The 20,657-nt window shown below is 42.6% G+C and overlaps 1 protein-coding gene across 2 annotated transcripts in view; it reads left to right on the forward strand.

Moving 5' to 3' along the window:
* LOC121718002 (ATP-binding cassette sub-family C member 10-like) overlaps positions 1–20,657 on the forward strand; it is a 31,504-nt gene that overhangs the window by 3,474 nt on the left and 7,373 nt on the right. The window contains exons 4-22 of one of the 2 annotated variants that reach the window (XM_042102733.1): positions 394–550; positions 1,291–1,469; positions 1,801–1,880; positions 2,250–2,421; positions 2,682–2,780; positions 6,472–6,661; positions 10,578–10,655; positions 10,753–10,938; positions 11,399–11,543; positions 12,005–12,194; positions 12,752–13,095; positions 13,470–13,639; positions 14,054–14,214; positions 14,875–15,128; positions 16,061–16,206; positions 16,454–16,551; positions 17,210–17,322; positions 17,525–18,863; positions 19,864–19,909. In XM_042102733.1, the coding sequence (XP_041958667.1) occupies positions 394–550; positions 1,291–1,469; positions 1,801–1,880; positions 2,250–2,421; positions 2,682–2,780; positions 6,472–6,661; positions 10,578–10,655; positions 10,753–10,938; positions 11,399–11,543; positions 12,005–12,194; positions 12,752–13,095; positions 13,470–13,639; positions 14,054–14,214; positions 14,875–15,128; positions 16,061–16,206; positions 16,454–16,551; positions 17,210–17,322; positions 17,525–17,660 (2,898 nt within the window). In that variant the 3' untranslated portion in view covers positions 17,661–18,863; positions 19,864–19,909. Of the gene's footprint in view, positions 1–393; positions 551–1,290; positions 1,470–1,800; positions 1,881–2,249; positions 2,422–2,681; positions 2,781–6,471; positions 6,662–10,577; positions 10,656–10,752; positions 10,939–11,398; positions 11,544–12,004; positions 12,195–12,751; positions 13,096–13,469; positions 13,640–14,053; positions 14,215–14,874; positions 15,129–16,060; positions 16,207–16,453; positions 16,552–17,209; positions 17,323–17,524; positions 18,864–19,863; positions 19,910–20,131; positions 20,253–20,408; positions 20,585–20,657 lie in introns of those variants that run through there. The other variant, XM_042102732.1, reaches the window with a different exon arrangement.

Raw genomic sequence — 20,657 nt, forward strand, 5'->3', positions numbered from 1 at the left:
ATATCAATGGGGATGCACCTGGATACCCAACAGTGCCCAGCAACATTGCTTAAAAAATTATCTTTTGTATCATCAGCTGCAGTCTGCCAGTCTGGATTCTTTAGTCAGCATTCCTCTGTTATACACAGGAAGTAGATTTACAAAGCAACTTAAAAGTGAGGCCCAACCATCAAGTTTTAAACGTCAAAATAAGAGCCTTAGGACCTAAAATTAAAAGTTAAAGTTCACTGATATTTTGCAGACACTTTTATGCAAAGCAGCATTGATTTTTCCAATGGCTGGTTTGAGTTTTGAACCGGGCTGACCAATTGTCAGTCGGTGATGTTCCTGCTGCTCCCCATGTCCACCAGTGGTACAGTACTGTAAGTTTCTGCATCTGTGTGTGTTCTTCAGGTGTTCACCACATTGGCCCTGGTGGGGATGCTCATCCTCCCCCTCAACAGCTTCCCCTGGGTCCTCAACGGCACGCTGGAGGCCAAGGTCTCCCTGGACCGCATCCAGCGCTTCCTCAGGCTCCGCAACCAGGACCTCAGTGCCTACTACAATAAAGGTGCGTCCTACGCGAGATGCTAGAGGACTTCTGCAAACATCACCTCATCTGAACTCTGCTCTCTTGGCTCCTCTGTCTGGCTGTTTAATGGCTGTTGCATCATTACTTTTAAGCTGATGATAAATGGGGCAACTTTTTGATCAATGTTGTTGGCCAATGTTCCTCATTATTGTGGTTCTGGCATGTTCTCTTTGATATTGGGCAACGATTTATTTTCTGGAGAACATTAATCATGAGTAGGCAAATCTTTATGATCATTCAATCACAATAAATGGAACTGGTTATGTGGTTGTCCAGCAACATTGCTCAAAAAGCTGCCCCATGCATCATCAGCTTCAGAGTTAGTTGAAAATTAAGCCGAAAAATAAAACAAAACATTATATTTTATGGTTTCCTGATGTATACTTTATGTAGTGCTTGCTAATCAGTTTTGGTTGCAAATCAATTATCACTTGAAGAATCTGTCACTGGATCTGAGTGTTTGTATATTTATTACAGTATTTTTTTCTTACTGACATTTCTTACTGACCTTTCTGTTTTTATTCTTTATATGTTAAGTATGTGTTGTACTTTGAGAGCAAAGATTAACCGGAGTCAAATACCTTGTTTGTTTACGCAAACCTGGCCAATATAGGCTGATTCTGATTCTGAATGAAACTGAATGTTATATATTTGTATGGTTATATCACTGTGATGTGTTACATTAATGATGCGTCACATTTCTCTCTCTCACTGGGCAGACGCTCCGGAGGACCCCTTGTCTGCGCTGGAGCTGTGGCAGGCCTCCTTCTCATGGCAGTCCTCAGATCCGGACGGCACGGGCACGAGCATGGGCCACCCACCGGAGGGGCCGACCCACACACCAGGGTCTCCCACCGGAGGCCTGTTACTCAGCAGTCTCAACCTCAGTGTGCAGCAGGTCTGGAACTCCTCAATGGATAACTAAACATAGTTGATTTATGACTAACAAGTAGTACCATAAGCCTCAATAAGACTCAGTATCTGAAAAAGGGAAACCCAAGGCACTCTTCTTCAAAAATATTTAAAAAGCCTTTATTTAACTGGCTAAATAAGGCAGTTAAATAAAGGCTTTTTAAATATTTTTGAAGAAGAGTCCCTTTATCTACACTTATTTGTATTCCCGACCCCAAAGAGCACCTTCAAAAATTGTTTGAACTTCCTGAGCACCCTGGATTTCTTTGTCTTCCAAGACTCACTATCTGTTCCGTTCGCTCTGTCTTGTATGTCAGGGCCGGTTGGTGGCCGTGGTGGGGAAGGTGGGCTGTGGGAAGAGCTCTCTGCTGGCCGCCATCAGTGGAGAGCTCCAGAGGTGAGCTTCACCACATGGTCATTCAACAACGTTCAACAGTGGACTTGTCTAATCTATTATAAGTAGAATACATCAGTATGTCTGCTTAGTTTTACTCTGCACCATGACATTGGCCAAACGGTCCTCCTCCCCAGCCAATTGGTCCTTGTGTGTAGTGTTGGCCTATGTTACCCAACTTAACAGAACTACATTGTCACCAGTCATGAGTACTCAGGCAAAACTAATCACCTCTACTGGGATTCAGTACATGAACAGGCATTGCATTGTGTGCATTTCACCCTGTTCATTGCATTGTGTGCATTTCACTGTGTTCATTACATTGTGTGCATTTCACTGTGTTCATTGCATTGCATTGTGTGTGACCTGCAGGCTCGGAGGGTCTGTGTACGTGGCTGGCCGGACTGAAGGGTTGGGTCTGGCCACCCAGGAGCCCTGGATCCAGCACGCCACCGTGCGGGACAACATCCTGTTTGGCCGTGACTTTGACAGTGCTTTTTATCAGGCTGTGATTGAGGCCTGTGCTCTTAGTGATGATCTCAATGTAAGACATATGTATATATGTATGTAAATGTTTCATTTTTTTTAAGTTTTCTCGCTTGTGGAATCTATATCTGCAGAGGTCAATTATGTTACTGGGCTATGTGATGTGTTACATTCAGCAGCCGTTTGCTTGGAATAAGCGGGCGTCCTACAAGTGATGTATCTATGAAGCTTAATTGTAAAAGTGAGGTCAGGTTCAACCAGTCCTCAGTAGGAAGTGACCATACATCTGTAAACACAGTTTTGGTTTCTTGTTGCCAGATGTTGCCCAATGGAGACCGGACGGAGGTAGGGGAGAACGGAGTGACGCTAAGTGGAGGACAGAAGAGCCGTCTGGCCTTGGCCCGTGCTGTTTACATGGTAGGTGTCAGACCCTTCCAATCTGGTCCTAGAGGGTTTCTGGTTGAAACGTTTAAAACCAACGCAGATACTTTGAAATGAAAATGAATCAGACTTTAACATAATACTCTACAAAATATCGACATTAAAGCCGCAGTTGGCAAGATTTGTTTGGACTATGGGACTCTATGGGAGCCTATGGGACTCTATGGGACTCTATGGGACTCTATGGGACTCTATGGGACTCTATGGGACTCTGGGTGACTCTAGGTGACTCTAGGTGACTCTAGGTGACACTAGGTGACACTAGGTGACACTATGGAACTCTAGGTGACTCTATGGGAGCCTATGGGACTCTAGGTGACTCTAGGTGACTCTATGGGATCCTATGGGACTCTAGGTGACTCTATGGGACTCTAGGTGACTCTATGGGTCCTTATCTGAAATAGATTTTTTTTTTTAAAAGTCAATAATTATCGATATCGACTGATATGAAATACTTTTATCGTGATACAGTTTTCAGCCATATCGCCCAGCCCTATATGGGACTCTAGGTGACTCTATGGGATCCTATGGGACTCTATGGGACTCTATGGGACTCTAGGTGACTCTAGGTGACTCTAGGTGACTCTATGGGACTCTAGGTGACTCTATGGGACTCTAGGTGACTCTATGGGATCCTATGGGACTCTAGGTGACTCTATGGGATTCTATGAGACTCTATGGGACTCTAGGTGACTCTATGGGATCCTATGGGACTGTAGGTGACTCTATGGGACTAGGTGACTCTATGGGATCCTATGGGACTGTAGGTGACTCTATGGGACTCTAGGTGACTTTATGGGATCCTATGGGACTCTAGGTGACTCTATGGGACTCTAGGTGACTCTATAGGACTCTAGGTGACTCTATGGGACTCTAGGTGACTCTATGGGATCCTATGGGACTAGGACTGGGCGATAAAACAATAGTGATATATATCGCAGTAGACATGTAATCGATATCAATAAAAATGCGTTCTATAGAACATTCGATAATTAAAAGCAACACACACCTCCCGCCTTACGTTGTCCATAAATACATAGGCTAAATATATCTTGCATTGTAGCTAGTATGTGCAACTCTACCAGCGTAGACGATAGAAGTAGGCCTACCTCAACACAGACTCTCAATGAGTCCTTGCCCCGTGCACTCTCTCTCTCTCTCTCTCTCTCTCTCTCTCTCCCTCTCTCAACAGGCGCATCCCTCCTCAGCATGCACATGTAATACAAACATTCACAATCGTGCAAGACGACTGGCTAAATTGCTATTAAATCCGGTTAGCATCATTAGCATGCTGCACGAATTTGTTCAAAACTGTTGCATTCAAATTGACTGCTAAATTCTAATCATCTCAATCCCAATGCAAATGGAAAAGTATTTTCCAAGACTCAAACGGGCCTGTCCCAAGGAGAAAAAGTATTAATTTGAAACTTAAACACACGTGGGGAAACTGAACAGTCTAACCAGTAGACTATGATAAACTAGCAAATTAAGCTACTTTGTTTACAATATTTCCAGGCTTCAACCAGTGCTGCTCATTCAGACTTATGTGCACATTTATTTATTTGAGTGTTTTTCATGATTGTGTTGCTATTTCTTTTCCCTGTTTGCTTTGATTGATAACTGAGGTGATTCAAATCAGAGGAAGGTTAAGTTTAAAATAAAAGTTTTTAAATTGAACTTTTTTCCCCTTCTGGTCCTTATCTGAAATAGATTTAAAAATAAATAAATAAATAAATAATTATCGATATCGACTGATATGAAATACTTATATCGTGATACAGTTTTCAGCCATATCGCCCAGCCCTATATGGGACTCTAGGTGACTCTATGGGATCCTATGGGACTCTAGGTGACTCTAGGTGACTCTATGGGACTCTATGGGACTCTAGGTGACTCTATGGGATCCTATGGGACTCTAGGTGACTCTAGGTGACTCTATGGGACTCTATGGGACTCTAGGTGACTCTATGGGATCCTATGGGACTCTAGGTGACTCTATGGGACTCTAGGTGACTCTATGGGACTACCAGCACTGTCGCTGCACTGTCACTTGAGACATGTGAGGAGAGAGTCATTTCCACACTTATACACACATATACTGTACAACAAGCAGTAGGTGGTCAGATTCCCTTTTGAAAGAATGGAGGTTGTGTATAGGGTTCAGTGGTGGAGGAAGTACTGAAACTCAGTACTTAAGTAAAAGTACAAATACACAGAGAAATATTTACTTTAGTAAAAGTAAAAGTACCACAATGACAACCCTACTGAAGTAAAAGTAAAAAGTACCTGCTTTTAAATGTACTTTAAGTATTAAAAGTACAAGTATTTGCATAATGATTTATTCTCTTAATATATATATTCTAAAAGGAAAAATCAGTATGGGCTGTGGCATTTTAATTAAGCTAGTTTTAGGTTTTACTCGACTAGATAGTTTTAAGTTAATGCAATTGTGCTTACCATCTGTGGCCCAGTTTACATTCTGACCTACAATTCTAGAGACTGTAATTCTGGTTATCTACTAGGCTGATCTGCTGAGTAATATCATTCAGCAAAACACGAGAGCCTGAAGTTTAACGGGGTAGACAAGGGAAACGTCGGGTAGATCGTAATGCCAATTATGCTGATTGAACAGAAAAGTTGCTGAGAAAGGTGTCTTTATGATTAAGTTCAGTTTCACTTGCGCAGACGCATAGACATTGAATGAGCGCTCACGTTACTACCCCCCAATTGTAGGCTATGCATCTTTATTTAATCACACACAATTAAGGAATATTTCCTAATCTGGAAAATGTTACGTTTTTTCTGGCCACCGGTTCATTAATAGTCTACCATTCATTTGTGCCGCAAATGATCAGACGTGTGACAGAAGCATGGGCATAGCCTGTAACTTCGCTGATCCGCGGATAGCAATCTCATCGGAGAGGAGGCCCTAACGCTGCAGATAACAGACAGAGAAAGGCACAGAACACAGTTGCATGTACAGTGTAGCCATGGGTCTGGTGAATATAGCCTACGGAATGCAGATGGCTACAAGCTCACGCTTTGCCTGGTCTAGACTAGAAGGTTATGTTTCTAAGAATGCACGTAGCGCTCCAGAATCTTTGGTAGCAACCCCCCCGGTAAAACAAATGTGTTTGTCAGAGAGAAAAAAAAACTGATCATAAAATGTATCGTAAAAAGGAACGATGGTGTTGTAGAAATGTAGCGGAGTAAAAGTACAGATAATTGCTGTAAAATGTAACGAAGTAAAAGTCAAAAGTATGCACTATAAATTTTACTTAAGTAAAGTACAAATACGTGGAAAATTTACTTAAGTACAGTAACGAAGTATTTGTACTTCGTTACATTCCACCACTGATAGGGTTCAATAAGGCAGGACTGAAAATCTGCTTGCCTGATGTATGACTAGAGATGGTAGAGATTGAAATATTTGTAGGTGTGACAGAAATATGAGTGCATGATCAGGAGACTGTATGTACTGGAATGAACAGCCCCAGGATACAGAAAAAAAACAGTTCCATTATCCACTGTCCACTGTGATGTACATACATGGCAAAGTTTTGTTTATGCAAAACAACATTTTGTTTATGCAAAAAGAATATGCCTTTCTGTAAATTCTGTCACTTTATGTTCATGTCTGTGTCTTTGCTGATCTGCTCACACACAGGACAAGGAGATCTACCTTCTTGATGACCCTTTGGCAGCAGTGGACACGGATGTTGCCAATCACCTCATGGAGAAGTGCATTCTGGGTATTCTCAGCACCAAGACCAGAATCCTTTGCACGCATCGCATAGAGTTCCTGGACAGAGCAGATATGGCGGTTCTCATGGACAATGGGACAATCATTAAAATAGGTATAAAACTAATCAGTCACATCCAATCAGTTTTGTACGTGTTGAACAGAGCCATATAAAGGTAGAGTTGCGACAATGGGTGTTCAAAATTCGTTAAGGTCACGTGGTTCATGTAAACTTTAAAAGTTCCCGGAAGTGATTGACAATGGATTAGAATGCATTAAATAAGCTACTGTTCAATGAGAGACAGAGCCACAATTTTGGGTAATTGACAGACAATAAATGCATTGATATACAATATTTATAACACAGTGTAATTATTGTGTAAACTGTGTAGTTATCCTACCATTACAACAATATTAAATTAAATTCCAGACCGTAGCCTGCTAAATATCGGAAGGTGACCTTTTTTTCTCTCTTTTACGTATGTGTCACTTAATATTAATTTCTGTACAAAACCAAGACGGGAGATTCTTTAGAAAACACAATAGCACCCACCCCATAAGTGTAGCCTAGGCCTATCTAAATTATCGTTATAAAAAAAATGACCTAGTACGTGACTCAAGAGCTGTAAACAGTGTTTTTGAGACTGCGTGTAGCCTACAAAAGCGCATTGAGATTTTAATTTTGCAACGAGAAACTGTAACACAGCTAGTCTAAGTCTAACATTAACTTGTTTGAGTCTTCACTTCACTGATCTGAGATAATGAGCGAACTACCTTAAGTAGCTAGCGTCTCGGGAGAATAAAAAAAAGTTTTAAAGTTTTCTAACATCTCTCCAGTGTAATGGTGGGAATGTTAAGTTAACCGTAGCATTACCTACACAGTAACCCCATGGTAATGCGATGCGAGTGATCATAATAACATATAAAACGTGATATAGTCCTTGATAAATAACCAGAGCCGGACAGTAACAGAGTATGTTTACTTGAGTACAGTACTTGAGTACAGTTTTGAGGGATCTGTACTTTACTCGAGTATCATTTTTGGGGAGTACTCATGACTTTACTCAAGTACATTTGAATGGCAAATATTTTACTATTTACTCCACTACATTTCTATCCATAACCGTGAGTACCTGTTATTTCTTCAAAAAAAAAAGAAAAATCTTGGAAACCCTCAATTTGTTGTTTTCCTCTCAAACGTGATTGGATTGTGCAGGCGCCACTGATTGGGACAGCCTATCAGCAATTACCTTCAGCTTTCCGCCAAAGTCAACTCCATGGTTAGATTTAGATAAGAGACGAAACCATGGACGAAGACGCAGCAGATCCATCCCGGGAATGTGCCAGCCTGTGGCCCCACCTCGCCAGACTATTTCAATTTTCTGAACAAGTTAATGATAGTTTTTAGCCTGACGAGCCAGACCCACATTAAAATGTAGGGTCTGGGTACTCAGTGCTCAGTCCGAGGGGCGGGATAATCGGTTGTCTTTCAAATTCCCTCTGCACGCAATAGGACAGCGCTGAGTCCCATGCGTTTTCCCACCAGCGGAGCTAGTTGGCTAGTTCAAACTTTTGCCATTTTAAAACAAGCTTAACTCGTGTCACACTGTTGGCCAACAGCAACATCCATCTTCTTTGTTTTCAAGTAGCAGAGAATTCAAGCCAAACCGTTGCAACTCTGCCATCAATCATTATGTTAAGCCCACCTAACGACTCTATACACGATTTGATTGGCCTGATAGAAGTTTAATTTTTCGAGCTCACAAGCCAACGGAGAGTTGATAGACTAGCCCTGGAAGCAAATGTAATTTGCTGCCGCTAGGGTGCGTCTAGATTTCTAGGCTAGATAGTTTTTGCTTCAAGTGTTTCAATTACAAAATAGTATTTTGTATTTGAAATACGTATTTTAAATACATGTATTAGAAATACTGCCTATAACTGGCAACATGGTAAAAAGATGAAAATGACTTGATTTTACTTTCAATTCCTTTTACATTCTCCAAGGTATTAACATTAACATTTTTCATAACTCCATGTAGAATGTTTCTGTACATAAATGTAAGCACTGTGGCAGTAGTAATGCAATATTTAGAAAATGTACTCTTGTACTCTTGATACTCAAGTACTTTTAAAAACAAGTACTTCAGTACTTTTACTTAAGTAGACATCTGGCTGTTGTACTTTTACTTGTACTTGAGTAAAATTTAGCAACGGGTATCTGTACTTTTACTCAAGTAATGAAGCTGTGTACTCTGTCCGCCTCTGTAAATAACCAGGCTATGAACTCATAAACAACAGCATTTTGTCACCGTTTGTCATTCACCGTGCTGTGGATACAGCATTAAGATGCTAGGCTAAAGAGCTTGAGACTCAGAGAACCTGCATGGTTGTGCTCATCCTGTCAGAAAATAGCAATTTGATCAGTGATCCTGCATCATATCAGCGCAAGCTTGGTTTGAAACTGGTTTCTGTGGATGGGTTTACACGATCCTTCACTGGGCTAGTGCCTGCTGTGTTAATATGACCGTGCTGATGCAACAGCTGCAGCTCCCTCAAATCTATATAGGTTCTCATGCATATTAGGCTAGCTTTTGCCAATGAAAATGAATGCAACATAAAAAAAAACAGTAGGCTACTGCTCCTAACTGAAGAAACGTTTACGTTACTGTAAGGAAATTATTATTATCATTGTATAACCATTTGTGTTAGCAGAAATATTGTTGTGCTGAGTTCTAAGAACAGAGAGTTCAAGTTAAATGTTGTTGTGCTGAGTTCTAAGAACAGAGAGTACAAGTTAAGTGTGCAGTAGAAAGACAGGAACTGCACCCTGTTTGTGTGTGTGTGTGGGTGAGATAAGATAGATAGATAGATAGATAGATAGATAGATAGATAGATAAAGTTAGATAGATAAAGTTCCTATTTTTTGTGTGCATCTGTACAATAAAAGACACAGCTTTTGGGCTGCAGAGTCAGAGACTGATGGTGTGAGGAATTTTTCCTTACATTAGCAGGCTCTCCTCTTGGTACCAGAGTTTGTGGGCAAAGCCATACTACGTGTTGTGGTTCTTGTATCTATATGTTGGGGTTAAATTCCCTGACAGTTACCAACAATGTTAACAACAAACTCAGCTTCACTGCTGCAAACAAAGTTGGCTACTGTATATGCTTCGCCATATAACAAACCAGCTAGCCTTGTCATAACAAAATCTTTACCTTTTGTTTAGTCCACTGAAAGTTATCCACATATCAAACGATTAAATACACAGTTATGGAGGAATTGTTTTGGGGAAACAGTTGCACTATATCCCACTTTTGCTCCCTTTAAGCCACTTAAGTCCATAGCCTAGATGAGCATTGCGCATACGTTACAACTTGACATTATGGTGAAGCTAAATGCCCAAGAAACGTCATAAAAGTTGTAGGCCTACTAAACGCAAAAACTTAATGACAGCTTGTTCGTGGTGGTGTAGTGCTGCCTAATTGAAATGGGATAGGCAAAGGTTATCTTATATTCGGCTATTACGTGTGGCACATTTATTGGGCTTTTAGCCTCTTTTAATTTATTTGATGAGGAACTGATAAAGACTGAGCAGCAGAAAAGTCATAGTCAATACATAAATCGTTTATTATTATAATTAGGCTATTGATAGCCTACTATCACTTTACTACTATTACTGTTATTATTATTATTATTCGGATGAGGCAAAGGAATGTAAATCTGAGTCTGAAATGTTGGCTACAAACAGTCTATACTGCTGTAACTGCACTGCTGCTATTATTGTTAACTTCCGGGAACTATTTGAGGCTTCCATTAGCTGCCATTGTTGGAAAAAAATGGGACATTAGCGTCAATGGAGTTGTCGCAACTCTACCTTTTATATGGCTCTGGTGTTGAAGTTTTTTTATACACATGACACTACATGGAAATAGTGTGATGCAAATGTCTTCATAAAGTACAGGCAGATAATAGAGAGACAATGTGGAAATCACTCAATTGTACTTTTTTAAAATACAAATCTTTCCTAATGAAGGCTCACCCAATGAGGTTCTTCCCTTGGTGGAAGCAGAGCCAAAGGATCGAAAGAATGATAGCAACAAAAAAGAGAAGGGTACGTTCCAACAGATTTATTAATTTCATTCTGTACTAAATTGTGTACTGATCAAACTGAACTGTTAATCACACTCTCACCACTCTCTGCCAATCAGATGACATAGGTCAGGAAAACGAGCAGGAGTCATCTAATGAGCTACTCCCGGAGGAGGGGCCTGAAGACTCGGGGGAGGAGCAGAAGCAAGTGGGCGGGCTGGCCTGGTCTGTGTACCGAGCCTACTGGAGAGCTGTGGGTGGGGCTCTGGCTGTGTCCATCCTCCTCTCTCTGTTCCTCATGCAAGGTTGGCCATCTCTCTCTCTCTCTCTCTCTCTCTCTCTCTCTCTATCTATGTCCCTCTCTCCTTTTCTCCCTCTCTCCCTCCCCATCTCTCTCTTTCTTTCTCTCCAGATTCCAATGTGGTTGTGTTAGTGCTGGGTGAGCAGGGGGAAAGAAGAGAGGATTAAAAGGAAGGGAGTTATTTTAGAATAAAACAGAATTCTGTCCTTTGTGTTTGGTATCCATGTGACTTTTTGGTGTCCCAAGCAAAATGATATGCGTATTTCCCGTGGCGATGTAAATTAATTGTAACTACAAACTGTGCTGTGGAAGTATCCAGTTTACTCCTGCCTTTGACTTGAACATCAGGTGATACACGCAAATGTAAATTGTGCATACAATCAGGTCTACAGCATACGCACACAAATACACAAACATCCTCTGGTCTCTGACTAGACCTCATATTGTGTCTTCTCCCTTGAAAGCATCTAAGAACGTGTCGGAGTGGTGGCTGTCCCACTGGATCTCCCACCTGAAGAGCAACTCCACAGGTGTTGGAGCTGACGCGGGCCTCCTCCCACCTCCTCACTCCTCCCCACTGCTCCTCCTCTTCTCCCCCGGGGGCCTCACGTGAGTTACGCTACATCTGTCCGTTCCCTGCCCCCCCCTCCCGTGAAGATCTTTAGCCTGTTGCTCTTTTAATGCATGCCATCCTCCACAAGAGCAGTTGTTTTTTTACAACTCGATTTTACATTTACTTATTTATCGGGCATTTTTATCCCCAAAGTTAGTCACAGCACATAAATACATTTTCATCGGCACCCTTTGTGTAGTCAGCAGTGTTAGAACACACTGAAATCTTCCATTTGAGTCGGAAGACACTCTCTCGACATACGCTTCCAAATGCATGTTGGAGGGAAACATTTTCTAAACTTTGTAATTAGAGAATTTTCCAGAGAATTATGCGGCGTAGTGATGGACAAAAACATGACATATTATTGTGATGGATGACAAAAACATGACATATTATTGTGATGGATGACAGACATGGTAATAATAACCAACTGGCATTTTCGTCACCTTGCGTACAGGTCCCCCATGTTACTCAGAGAGACCTCTCTGGCCAACATGAGTTCTGATGTAAAGTTCTACATGACTGTGTACGGCTCCCTGGCTGGCGCCAACACGCTCTTCACCGCTGTCCGGGCCTTCCTCTTCGCCTACGGGGGCATCTGTGCGGCTACGGTCATCCACAACAGGCTACTAGACAGGATCCTGAAGGTGAGACACCAGCATGGAAAACATTTAGATAGATAGATAGATAGATAGATAGATAGATAGATAGATACTTTATTGATCCCTTTATTGATCACTTTATTGATCCCTTTATTGATCACTTTATTGATAGATAGATAGATAGATAGATAGATACTTTATTGACCCCCTTTATTGATCCCCAAAATAAATTTGACCTTTATTTATTTGTTTGCCGATAGATGCCAATTTGAAATAACAACTGCTTGGTTAATTCACTGATGTATTTCATCATGAGCTGTGCTACATTGATATCAACTTCCATTAATTTTTATTAGTGAGAATATACATATACAGTAAGTATAGGCAGAGTACAGAGCTTCTGAGATTCTCAACCCACTTCATACTTACCTACAGCTCCTTAGTTAGTTAGCTAGTTAGTTTCTCTTCATACTTAACGTACCTACACCTCCTTAGTTAGTTATCTAGTTAGTTTATCTTAGATCACAGACTGAATATCGTGTTGAAAGAGTCCCCAAGATATTGAACGGTTTGACTTCTGTGCCCCAACCTGACACCCTCAGGCCACAGTGACCTTTTTCGACACCACACCTCTGGGTCGCGTGCTCAACCGCTTCTCGTCGGACATGTACATCGTGGACGACGCGATGCCGTTCGTGCTCAACATCCTGCTGGCCAACGTGTTCGGGCTGCTGGGCATGCTGGTGGTCATGGCCTACGGGCTGCCCTGGCTGCTGCTCCCGCTGCTGCCACTGGGGGTGCTCTACCACCGCACACAGCGCTTCTACCGCCACAGCTCACGCGAGCTCAAGCGCCTCTGCAGCCTCACGCTCTCGCCCGTCTACTCGCACTTCTCCGAGACGCTCGCCGGCCTGGGCACGGTGAGGGCCAGCGGGAACGGCGCCAGGTGAGATGACCTTTGATCTCTAAAGGCCGCCAGTGTGGTTCAGTGGATGTGACATGCTTGTTTGGGGAAGATATATTAATTGTGTGTATTTAGTTGGATAGTGGGTTAATGTTTGGCTCATAGGATTTTTTCACAATCTAGAGGGGAATGACCTTCAGTGTATGTAAACTACAACCTTACATTTTGGAGTCACACATTATGCTGAGTTCGGTGTTCCAAAATCATCGCTGCGCGGTGATCATAGAGTCTCAATGGCTGGTACATCTGGAACTTATTTAGGAGACTAACTACTGTATTTCCGGCAAAGCTAGTTAGTCATCAGATATCAAATTGGTATCCTAACTGTGTGGAGGTCACGTGATGTGGTGGTGCAGGTTTGAGGCTGAGAACGAGCATCGTCTGGAGCAGAATCAGCGATGTCTGTTCGCCAGCAACGCCGCCATGCAGTGGCTCGACATCCGCCTCCAGATGATCGGCGTCGCCGTGGTGACCGGCATCAGCGTCATTGCAGTCGTCCAGCACCAGTTCAAATCAATAGACCCAGGTATCTGTCAACGTCGCCAGCATTCATCAAGACTGTCTGGGCAGTCCTCTAAAGAGTGCTCAAAGAGTTTGAGTTTCACATTAAATTCCTATTCATTATAAGAAATTTCTTTGTGAAATGTTTGTTAATGTTGTAACGCACATCATCTGTAGAAAGCATTGTTAGGTGACATTTTTCCTTGTCTTCTCATACTCCATTAAACAAAGTCAAAGTATTTTTGTTTGCCGTGGTTCAGGTTCACAGTATACGGAGATCTTGCACACATTACCCACTGCCTGGCCCAGTGAGTGACTGTCCCTGTCCCTGTGCTTGACTGTCCCTGTCCCTGTGCTTGACTGTCCCTGTCCCTGTGCTTGACTGTCCCTGTCCCTGTGCTTGACTGTCCCTGTCCCTGTGCTTGACTGGCTCCCTCAGGTCTGGTGGGTCTGTCTCTGTCCTACGCCCTCTCCATCACCAACCTGCTCTCCGGGCTGATCTTCACCTACGCCCAGACGGAGATGCAGCTGGTCAGCATAGAGCGCACGGAGGAGTACAGCACCACTGTGCCTGTGGAGCCTCAAGAGGGCAGCCAGCAGGTGAGACCAGGAGCTTTGCTTTCACCTGCAGGACAAAAAAACAAACTATTTCTCAATCTCTTGTCTATTTGATCATGTTAACTTGTTCCTATTAACTGAAATGCTAGTGTGCAGACTCGGGGATATGTCCTGGCGAGCCTTATTTGCGCATATAGGTGTTCCAAATTGATGTGGATGTTTACTACAATACTAGTATGTAGTCTTACATGAACTGCACAGTCAAGGGGGATAGACAAGTGAGCTGTCAAAAAACTGAGAGATTGGAGTAAACTCTTGTGCACTTGTTACTCCTGATGTAACACCAGTTATTTTCTCTCAGTTGATCTTTACTCTTATTTTCCAACCTTGTATGATTCCTGAGTAATTGCAGGACTGTACAGTGCTACATATCTGTAGCACATGCTACAAAAATATCAGTGAGATCAGTGTGTGCTATGGATGATTTACTAGCTTAGTACCGGTGACATCTTATTTCTTTTTCTAGAGTGTAGCCAGACAAGATGTTTGTAACTACGTAGTACCTATGCTAGATATTCGGTAGATTATGTAACTACGTACCTATGCTAGACATTCTGTAGATTATGTACATATCAGCCTCAGTGGCACCAGTGCTATGATCAAAAAAGTTAACGCACAGCCCTGAATCGGCCCCTTCCCCAGGTCCCCCCAACATGGCCGCAGCACGGTCGGGTGGAGTTCTCCTGCGCTGTGCTGACGTACCGGCCGGGCCTGCCCAACGCCCTGGACGGGGTGAACGTGGAGGTGCTGCCCGGGGAGCGGGTGGGCATCGTGGGCCGCACGGGCTCCGGGAAGTCCACCCTCTTCCTGGCGCTCTTCCGCATGCAGGAGCTGAACCAGGGCTGCATCCGGCTGGACGGAGTGGACATCAGCCAGGTGGCGCTCTCTCAGCTCAGGTGAGGGGGACTCTGGGACGCTGAAATTCTATACTCAGCAGGAGAAATGTTAGCCTAGAAATCTAGACGCACCCTAGCGGCAGCGAATTACATTTGCTGCCAGGGCTAGTCTAGCAACTCTCCATTGGCTTGTGAGCTGAAAAAATTAAACTTCTATCAGGCCAATCAAATCGTGGTTTAACATAATGATTGATGGAAAAGCAACGGTTTGGCTTGAATTCCCTGCTACTTGAAAACAAAGAACATGGATGTTGCTGTTGACGAACAGCATGACACGTTAAGCTTTTTTTTAAGTTGGCAAAAGTTTGAACTAGCCAACTAGCTCCGCTGGTGGGAAAACGCATGGGACTCGTAGCGCTGTCAGTGCTGTCCTATTGCGTGCAGAGAGAATTTGAAAGACTTGGACATGGACAGACTTTGTCCATGATAACTTCTCAGTCTGATATGGTCAGGGTTAGCCACTCCATTAATGACACCCATGTTATTATTCTCTTAGCCATCTGTCAACCAACCAAGATATATTTCCCACTAATATATACAGTTAGGCTCTTAAAGGTGCTCTAAGCGATGCTGAGTAACGTCACTTCTGTTGACTTTCTAACAAAACAGAGAGCTAGCTCGCTACTTTCTCCCCCTCCTCCCTGTGCAATTGAAACTCTCCTAAACGCGCATCTCGCCTGTGATTTGCTGGAACAGTTTGTTATGTTTTTATGGGCTAGGTTTGCCCAGGTTGTTGCCGTTTTTGGAGCCTGGGGTGTCCACAGAGATCGCGTTTTTTTTAAAGTGTATTCAGGACACAGACAGCTAGTGGTTGGTTAGGTGATGTTTGCAGTAAGTGAATGTTTTAGCCTAAAAAACGCGTGGCATCGCTTAGAGCACCTTTAAGGGCTCTTACTGCTGGCATCACAGTGCTTTTTGTTTTTGCCGTGTAGGTCAAAGATGGCGGTCATCCCTCAGGACCCCTTCCTGTTCTCAGGCTCGGTGCGGGACAACCTGGACCCCTGTGGCCAGCACGCCGACCTGCACCTTCTGGACGCCCTGGAGCAGTGCCACCTGGACCAGGTGGTCAGGAGGATGGGTGAGGGGGAGGGGAGGGGGAACAGATAGATGGGACAAGCTCTGATCCGTCATTTTGGAAGAAACTGGAACACAAATAAAAATGTTTTAAAAAGTTTTAGAAAAAGCAAAGTTGTGGTCCTACCTACAGTGAATACTATCCATGTCCTGGAGGAAGCCTCACAATGGTGCGTGTGTGTATGCGTGTGCGTGTGCATGTGTGTGTGTGTGCGTGCGTGTGTGTGTGTGTGTTTCTTTCTGTGCCGTAGGGGGTCTGGAGGCGGAGGTGGGGGAGAAGGGGAAGTGCCTGTCGGTGGGACAGAGGCAGCTGTTGTGTCTGGCGCGAGCCCTGTTGACCGAAGCTAACGTATGATCTCTGCTTTTCACAGTTTATGGACCCTTTCAAGAGTGTTCCATTATCAGCATCATAGTTGGCCCCACAAGACTTCCTTTTTAACATTCCATATGTTATCTTAATGCAGAGGAAGTAGATTGGGGCCCAAATAGAACGTTCAAGCATTGTTTTTGTTTTTATTGTTGAAAGGGTCTATATGCCACTGTCTCACTAGAAGACATACAATAAGACATAATAAGACATACACTATTCTCACTGTAAAACACACTATGGGCCTTAAATTTGAATGGTTTTAATTTATAATTTAAATGGTAGGCAAAGAGCAAAGTCTGTCAACAAGCAAAGTTCTTGTGCATGAATTATAGCCATCACATGACATGTAGGAACATTGAGCTGAGTCATTAGTGTTTGCGGTTAAGGTCTTGCTCATGGTGTTATATTTGTAAATATGTTGAAAATGTATATATGCAAATGTTATATTTGATTTTGTTGAGATATTTATAGCTAGCTTAAGTTAGACTTTGATTTGCACAAAGCCCTAAAACACTTCCAGTATCTTCTGAGAACAGAGCAGTGCTGTTATTGGTATTGATAGATGAGAGATGGGCATATTGACTCAATGGATGAGCTGTCATCATTTGTGTAAAATGTGCCATGGCTGTTTCAACAGGTCCTTTGCATTGACGAAGCCACTGCGAGTGTGGACCAGAAGACTGACCTGCTCTTACAGAAGACCATCAGAGAAACGTTTAAGGACAAAACTGTTCTGACTATTGCACACAGGTCAGTAACTTGTCTGCTGAGTGTGAATACATGTGCAAGTCCTAGATGGCTTTAGAAATGTGCACTTTTCAGATGATCATTATCAGCTGTTAAACAGTATGTTCAACTTTGAAAGGTGCCTTTGCCAACACATTTGAATATATTAGCATATAGATGCCGTCTGCGTGCTACCTTGCGCATCATCACACTCGTGCTCACACAGGCTCAACACCATCATGGACTCGGACAGGGTGCTGGTGATGCATGCTGGGAAGGTGGTGGAGTTTGACAGCCCTGCTGCCCTCTCTCAGAGGGAGGAGTCATTCTTCCACCGGCTGTTGGGAGGACGGGGAGCATGAAGACCCCCCCCCCCCCCCCCCCCCAAGGAGTGGACCATGTACAGATATACAGACGTTATTCAGCAGCTAAACTGTGCTGACACACCTTAAAGTTACAGATGATTTGTTACGTGTTCCTGTTAAGGTGTCGGTGCGATTTATTTGTTACGTATGACAGAATGTTGCCCATGTTGTGGTACCTAGTGAGCTGTTAACAGCTATTCAGGGATGAAGGTTTGTTTTTAGATGTGTGTTTGCTGGTGATAATGTGACAGGAAGTTCTGTTTGTTTGATACAATCATGCCGTCAAAAGTAAAGTTTGGTCACTGTTTTTAAAATTCCTCCTCCCTGCTTCGTTACTGCAGCATTGTGTTGTTGTGATGTATTGTGTTGCCAGAGAATAGCGATACATCTTTAATATCCCCACCCAAAGGGCGAAACCATTCCAAAGTGACTGAATAGTTATTGCATTAGTATTTCTAATCGGTTGGGTTAGGTCCAATTCCTCGTATTTCTCCCATGTGACATTGGTGCCCCAAAGGGTGTGTGTGTGTGTGAGTGAGTGCATGCAAATACTGTTTACATGTGTGTGCATATGCTTGTGTGGGTATGTGTGTTTGCGCAATGCACATAATCCTATAATCCAAACCAGGTAGGCATAATTGGTTGACCACTCCAATTTTATTCAGTAATTGTGTGTCTTCTTGAGTGTATGTTAAGTCTGTGCCATTAGATATGGGCGTGTTAGAGAATCATTTGTGTAGAGAAGGGTGTGTGCCTTCACTGTGAGTCATAATGTGCTGAACAGGTGAATTCTGGGTTTTTCACTTTGACCACACCCAGTCATACTTCAGGGAGTGTTCTGTTTATGTTTTGTTGTGTTAATGGATGGACCCTTATGTCACCGTACGTCATGCCTCCCAACAACCCTTGAGAGAGAAAGAGAGAGAGAGTGGATTTGTCAGGCCATGTCACCATGCCTTGCCTGGAAACCAGTTTGTCAGCTTTGGCGGTGCATATTCCTGCTGACAGGTGGGCTGAGGCAAACAGTCCTTGGAGCTCCCAGGGAGGGAGAGAGAGCGAGAAACAGAAAGAGAGAGCAAACACACTCTTATCAGTCACAGTGTGTTAAAAAAAATTCTCTCAATGGGGCAGGGTGATACCTGCACAGTTTTCACAGTGGACTTCAAGAGCAACACCAACGGTAATTCCATGGAATCTCAGGTGAGTCCAAATTATCATTCTCTGCTTGCATTTGAGGTGATACAGTCCACTTGTGTAATTAATAAATGGCTATTCTGTTGGGAGAGGGCCTAGATAAGCAATAGATGACTTTTTCAAGTGCTATTTTCCATCATCCGTGATTCAAATGTATGATTGTAGCCAGTCTTTCAGCTTCGTCTTGTTTTGACAGCAGGTTCCCTGTTGAGGTTATCAGGGAGCTGATTGTTTTCATGGCTTAATTAGACATTATGTTGGTCATTTCACATGATGCTTTGATGTTGGAGACATTTTCTTAATGACATTAATTTATGATGGTAGTCTGTCATAAAATTCAAAATATTTTGTTATGGAAATCATTACATTACATCTACATCATGTTGGTACACAGAGCGCTAAACTATCCAAGATGCTATACTTCCAGTGTGATATCCGAATTATGTAAAATGCTGGACCTGTAAGCATGTCTATTTACTTACAGAAATTGAACATCTCATAATAACCATACTATGCTCATAGTAAGGTGTAAGTAGCACACAGAGTGTATACAGTTTTCACTACACATCATTTGAATATTTTTAGATGTATTAATTGCAAACTAATGCCAGGTCTAACTATGTGCAAGTGCACACGGAGCACTACATAGGCACCAGCCCTGGCAGGAACATGGAGGTGTGGTCTGTCGAGGGCCCTCCTCATGAAACACACCGAAACACAGTTCACTTCCATCCTTATGGCTCACCAAACCCGTTCCTCTTTCCCTTCCGGCCTTGAGGCAATTCCCTGAATGCCTTAGAGTTTCTGCTTACAACATGCCAAATTAACTTTTTTAAAACAAAACAAAACAAAACAAAACAAAAAATGCCAGACAGCATGCAGACCTGACTTGATTGTCTTTGTGTGAGCATAGTTTCCAAGGACGTTTAATGCTGAGACTGTATCAATGGTGTAAAAATTGTAATCAATAACTAAAAAAATGACCGAGCCTTTTGCTGTGTTACAGGTGTAAATGTTGACGTTGTTGTGAAGTAGAGAAATAGCCATCATGGTAGGTGAAATTCAGGGGACTTTGGGGTATAACCATATATCTTAGCCTTCAAAAATGTCAGTGTTTCATCATTTATTCTCACATATAAAACATGGGATATTTTATTGCAACAATCTTTGGTACATTTTCCCTTGTACATTCTCTTGTAATTGTATGCGTGTCATATTCACCTCTCACTATATCCTGCATTCAAACGATGGATGTACATTCTGTTTGTTTTCAGACTAGGCACCATAGATCAAAGAGCTTCTCCGACAGCCTTTTTCTGGCGGATGATGGCAAAGGAGGTGTGGTTGTAGCAGGCATCAAAGATGACTCCATTACCAGTCGAGGACTAAAAGAAGGTAGAGTTTGTTTTATACACAGCATGGGGTGCAGGCAGTTAATGAAAGTCAATAATATATGTTTACTTGGGAAGTGTATTTTTTCTTTCACTTCCTCAGAACATAATTTATGGACCTATTAATGTCCATCAATTTGATAATTTGTTTTATTTCTAGGAGATGAAATTGTTGGTGCCACCATCAACTTTGATGATCTAAAAAAAGATGAAATCCTGGACATATTAAAGCTGATTGAGCCATATAATGACAAAATTCAGGTTCTGACCAGACATAATTTGAAACCCAGCAAAAGTATGGGGAACTTGGATGGCAGTATTAAGGCCCCAGATGAGGTTTGTGCTTTAGATTTTTAATAATAATAATAATAATAATAAAATAACTACTTATGATATTGCTAACAGTCGT

This window comes from Alosa sapidissima, chromosome 9, assembly GCF_018492685.1.
Source record: "Alosa sapidissima isolate fAloSap1 chromosome 9, fAloSap1.pri, whole genome shotgun sequence".
In the NCBI taxonomy this organism is placed as follows: Eukaryota; Metazoa; Chordata; class Actinopteri; order Clupeiformes; family Clupeidae; genus Alosa; species Alosa sapidissima.